General features: G+C 41.6%; 1 protein-coding gene across 1 annotated transcript; it reads right to left on the reverse strand.

Annotated features, from left to right (window-relative positions):
• Positions 1-752: 752 nt before the first annotated feature.
• PFN4 (profilin family member 4) lies at positions 753-3,072 on the reverse strand. The gene is made up of 4 exons (XM_068962779.1): positions 2,956-3,072; positions 2,537-2,674; positions 1,636-1,741; positions 753-781 (listed from the first exon to the last, which is right to left on the reverse strand). The coding sequence occupies exons 1-4, from the start codon at positions 3,070-3,072 to the stop codon at positions 753-755; spliced, it is 390 nt and encodes a 129-aa protein (XP_068818880.1).
• Between the last annotated feature and the right edge of the window lie 1,105 nt (positions 3,073-4,177).

Consider the following 4,177-nt stretch of genomic DNA (forward strand, 5'->3'; position numbering starts at 1 on the left):
ATGATAGCTTCAGTACTTTAGAGATCACTGTGATCCAAGATCAGACCTGCCTTTCGGGCTCAAAACCTCAGTTTGTCAGCATGTGGAGAGTGGGTGTACAGTCCACATAACTAAGTTATAAAACTCAGATGTCAGTGTTCTAATTTAAAAGGAGAAATCATTGGCATGAGGTCTGACCCCAACATCTCTAGATAGAGCTACATGGAAAGCCAAATGGTGAGCAAAGATTCTGGACAAGATGGGATGATTGAGATGAACTGAATGTTTAATACTTAATCTGGCTAAGATAGCAAGATATAGCCACCTTTTTACCTGGTACAACCTTGCCATTAAGACCAGAAGTGATATAATAAATATTTTTAGCCTTTGTCCCTGGTCCCTCAACTGCTGATCTCTGGAGAGGGGAGGGCGACTGGAGATTAAGTTCAATCATTCTTACATTCTTGGCATATCCAACAATATTTGTGGGAATACAAGAGACTTATAGAGGAGTTTTCCAACAGATATGCTCTGTGAAACTATCAGTGCATCACATTCATGCCAATGAACAACACTAAAGAAAAAAGATAAAAGTGGATTAAATAATTCCAATTAAAAAAGAGAACCTCTTGAAATAAGAAAAATTCCTTCCTTAATTCATTCTTCCTTTTCAGTATCTTCTGCCTAAATCACAAAATAAGGCATTTATTTCCTTAGGACCTATAATTTTCTTCTAAAATCATAAAAGCCATCTTTCATAGTCCTCTGATGACTTAATTCCCTTTTCTTCTTAGATAGTCTCCTGAAAGAAAACAGAATATGGTTACTATTTGACCATATTATTTACTGAAGAACAGTAAATAATAACAACATGATTCATTCACAATAATAACAATATGATTCATTCATTTATTCCATAAAAATTTGTGAGTGACTACCATATACTAGGCATTGTGTTAAGTACTTGGAGATACAAGGATGACTGGATAGTTAAGACCCAGTCCCTGACTTCAAGGAGTTCATTGTCTGTTTGGGGAGACATCTGTTGTCTATTATATGTTCCTAGAATCTTCCATAATAAAAATTTTATTTCCCCAAATTTCTATAATTATGCACAATTTTTGATAGAGAAAAATACAAGTAATTAAAAATACAATTAAAACTTTCATAGATATATCTCATAGCTATAATTTCCCAGTTCTACATTAGATCTTTATTCAAAAACGTAGACATGGAAGGGGAATCCACTAGATACCAGGAAGCCAGCTGCCTGGCTCACGGTGATTTGTTTTTCTATAGAAGGCCCTTTTATAGAGGATGGCCCCCAGCAGCTACATCTCTGCTTTTTTTACCTTGCCCTCCCTACCTCCTATCCCCAGCTGACTGATATAAGGGTAAACAATACAATTTGAGACTTGTCAGATCAGGGTTCTAAAAAGAGGATGCAAGGCTTGACCATGACACCATGAGGAAAGGAGGCAGTTTGCAATGGTATATAACAAAGCTGATGCTCTTAGGAGGAAAGACTAGAGAAGGATTCAGTGTTCCAGTCCCTGGAGCCCATTTTTCCTGTGACTCAGCTGGTTTGACTGCATTATTTGCAGTCAGAAGACTACTACCACAGCAAAGAAAGACAGGCATTGGGAACAAACTTACCCAACTTCTCTGTGGCTTCCACACAGACACTAGGATACATGCCTTCAGAGTAAGTTGCCACCAGAAGATACAGATGGGTCTTCACAACAATCACACCAGTGTTTTCCTGGATAAAAATAAAACAATGCTTTTCTCTTGGTTTTAACAACAGGACTAGCAGTTACCCTCCAGCCACACTTTTCACCTTTTCCTGACTTTCATATTCACGTTTGTTTTTGGATAATCTTACTTTTTTCACTAATTTAGTTGTGTTTCCTTAAAAAGTTTCAGACTATTGTAATAACAGCATGTGTATTCTAAAAAAGCTCCCAAATTGATTGTAGTATTTCCCTGTCCTAATGAGAACAATAGATGTCATGGAAAGGAAATATATTTTGGAATTAGATCACTGGGCTTGAATCCCAGCACCTCCATTTTCTGCTGTGACTGTGGAAGAGTTACTGAACCTTCTTAAGCCTCAGTTTCCTCATCTGTAAATGAGGTTACTTAGTGTATAATGTGGGTGAAGTGTGCCTAAGCCATAATACAGGGCAACCAGAAATACGACTATCATCCCCTTAATTGTTATAGGCAACAGGGAACCAACAGTTGTTTTAAGCACAAGAGTAATACCACTTTGTTAAAAGAAGGATAATATCGAGTATGAGGGATGAATTGCAGTGGAGAGAGACAGTTCAGGCAAGGTTCAGTTGACAAAATCCAGAATGAATGTTTCTTAAAACCAGGCTCTGTTAGTACTTTCTTTAACATATGCCTTCATGGCACTAGACTGCTGGCTGTCTATACTGCCACTGCGGTAACAGGCTTAGTCTGTTTTAAAGATAGGATCAGGAGAGGCATAGAAAACTTGGAGTCAAACTCAAAAGTTTTTACCAGTTGTCTTCACATCTTGAACACTCACATTCTTGGCATAAAGAGAATAGTCATCTGCCCGGACACATTTGTAGTCCTTCTCCTTGAAATACAATCCTTCTCTTCTGGTTTTCAAAGGGTTTTTGGCAAACCCATTTACAAGTGTTCGGACATCACTGGGCATTACCTGCAGAGGTTAAACAGACTAGAAATAGGCAAACGATGGGAAACTGGCCAAATCTGACCCACTACCAGTTTTCTTACACAGGCCTGGGAGCTAATGATGGTTTTTACATGTTTAAAAAGTTGAAAAAAAAATATTTTGCAATATGTAAAAATATATGAAATTCAGATTTCAGTGTTCATAGTTTTACCGGAATGTTATCACCCCCTTTCCTTTATGTATTATCTATGGGCTTTTTACAGAAAAAGACTGAAACTCTTATGCCAAACTTGGTTTTTTCTTACACTAAATCCTGGTGATGCTACACATAGGCTCCGCTCCTGGAGTTTGATGAGGGCTGCACTGTCCACATGCTTTGTTCCCAGGAGTGTATCTAACAGTAAGTTCTGCAAATGGCTCATGCTCCCTCAGTTCTGAAAAAAAGAATTGTAGTTGAAATCATCTGCTCTAGCTAGCTTTTAAAAGTCTTTTAAAAGATGTCCCCAAGACATTCAGAACAGCTTTAATATCAACAGCTTTAACTGAAAAGATGCAGAGTGAAAATGGTGGTCCACCATCCGATGCCCACCAATATTCAGAAGAGGAAAACAGAATCACAGAAAACCAGTTCACACAGAGGGTTTTGAGTTTGGAAATTCACAACTCCTAATTTTTTCTATGTCAACGGTTTGTACCAGAATCACCTAGGATTAAAACAAACAGGAAACCTGACTAAATGGAGAACTACTGAAGTAAACAAGAGTAAATGTGATATGGCAGTAGTTGAGTCCTCACGTTCCTTTCCCTCTGACTAGCATCAGTACCAACTATGGACACTGATTAATACCTCAGGGGCTAAAAACACCTGGGGGCTCAGACGTAAAGAATCCACCTGCAATGGGGAAGACCTGGGTTCGATCCCTGGGTTGGGAAGATCCCCTGGAGGAGGGCATGGCAACCCACTCCGGTTTTCTTGCCTGGAGAATCCCCATGGACAGAGGAGCCTGGCGGGCTACAGTCCATGGGGTCGCGAAAAGTCGGACACGACTGGGCGGCCAAGCACAGCACACAGAAACACCTTATGGAACCTACAGCGACATTTTTCTTACAAGTTTCCAAGTCTTGGATGGTGCTCACAGGGGACAAGTTCTACAAACACTCGTCCTTCCAAGAGATCCTAAGGACAGGCGTCCCTAGCCCGCCACTCCCATCGTCGTGATTTGGCCCTCCACAGTTCCCTGACTGAGGGAGGGGGTAAATCCGGTCTGGTTGTCTCGGGCGGTGGGGGGAGACGCACAGGAGGCACTGACGGTTTGGGGAAGCGCGGCGCGGGCAAACCCACTGAAGTCAGCAGCCTCTCTGAAAGGAGCCTAGCGCTCCACCGAGGCCTGGCTTAAGGCGCATACGGCCGTCAACGGACGCAGGGGAAGGCGGGGCGAGAGGGCGACTAGCCCAGCTACTGGCTGTGGGAGCTGCCCATCACCGAGAAGCGGTCTAGCTCCGCCCGCAAACCAGGATCTACCCGCG

This window comes from Capricornis sumatraensis, chromosome 1 (genome assembly GCF_032405125.1).
Source record: "Capricornis sumatraensis isolate serow.1 chromosome 1, serow.2, whole genome shotgun sequence".
Classification (NCBI taxonomy): Eukaryota; Metazoa; Chordata; class Mammalia; order Artiodactyla; family Bovidae; genus Capricornis; species Capricornis sumatraensis.

Bases quoted from the DNA above. Each gene is read 5' to 3' on its own strand.
- PFN4 (XM_068962779.1), bottom strand. From the start codon at position 3,072: ATGAGCCATTTGCAGAACTTACTGTTAGATACACTCCTGGGAACAAAG. The intron at 2,675-2,955 runs GTAAGAAAAAAC...TAACCTCTGCAG, and splicing joins TAGCATCACCAGGATTTAGT to GTAATGCCCAGTGATGTCCG. The intron at 1,742-2,536 runs GTGAGTGTTCAA...ATTTTTATCCAG, and splicing joins ATTCTCTTTATGCCAAGAAT to GAAAACACTGGTGTGATTGT.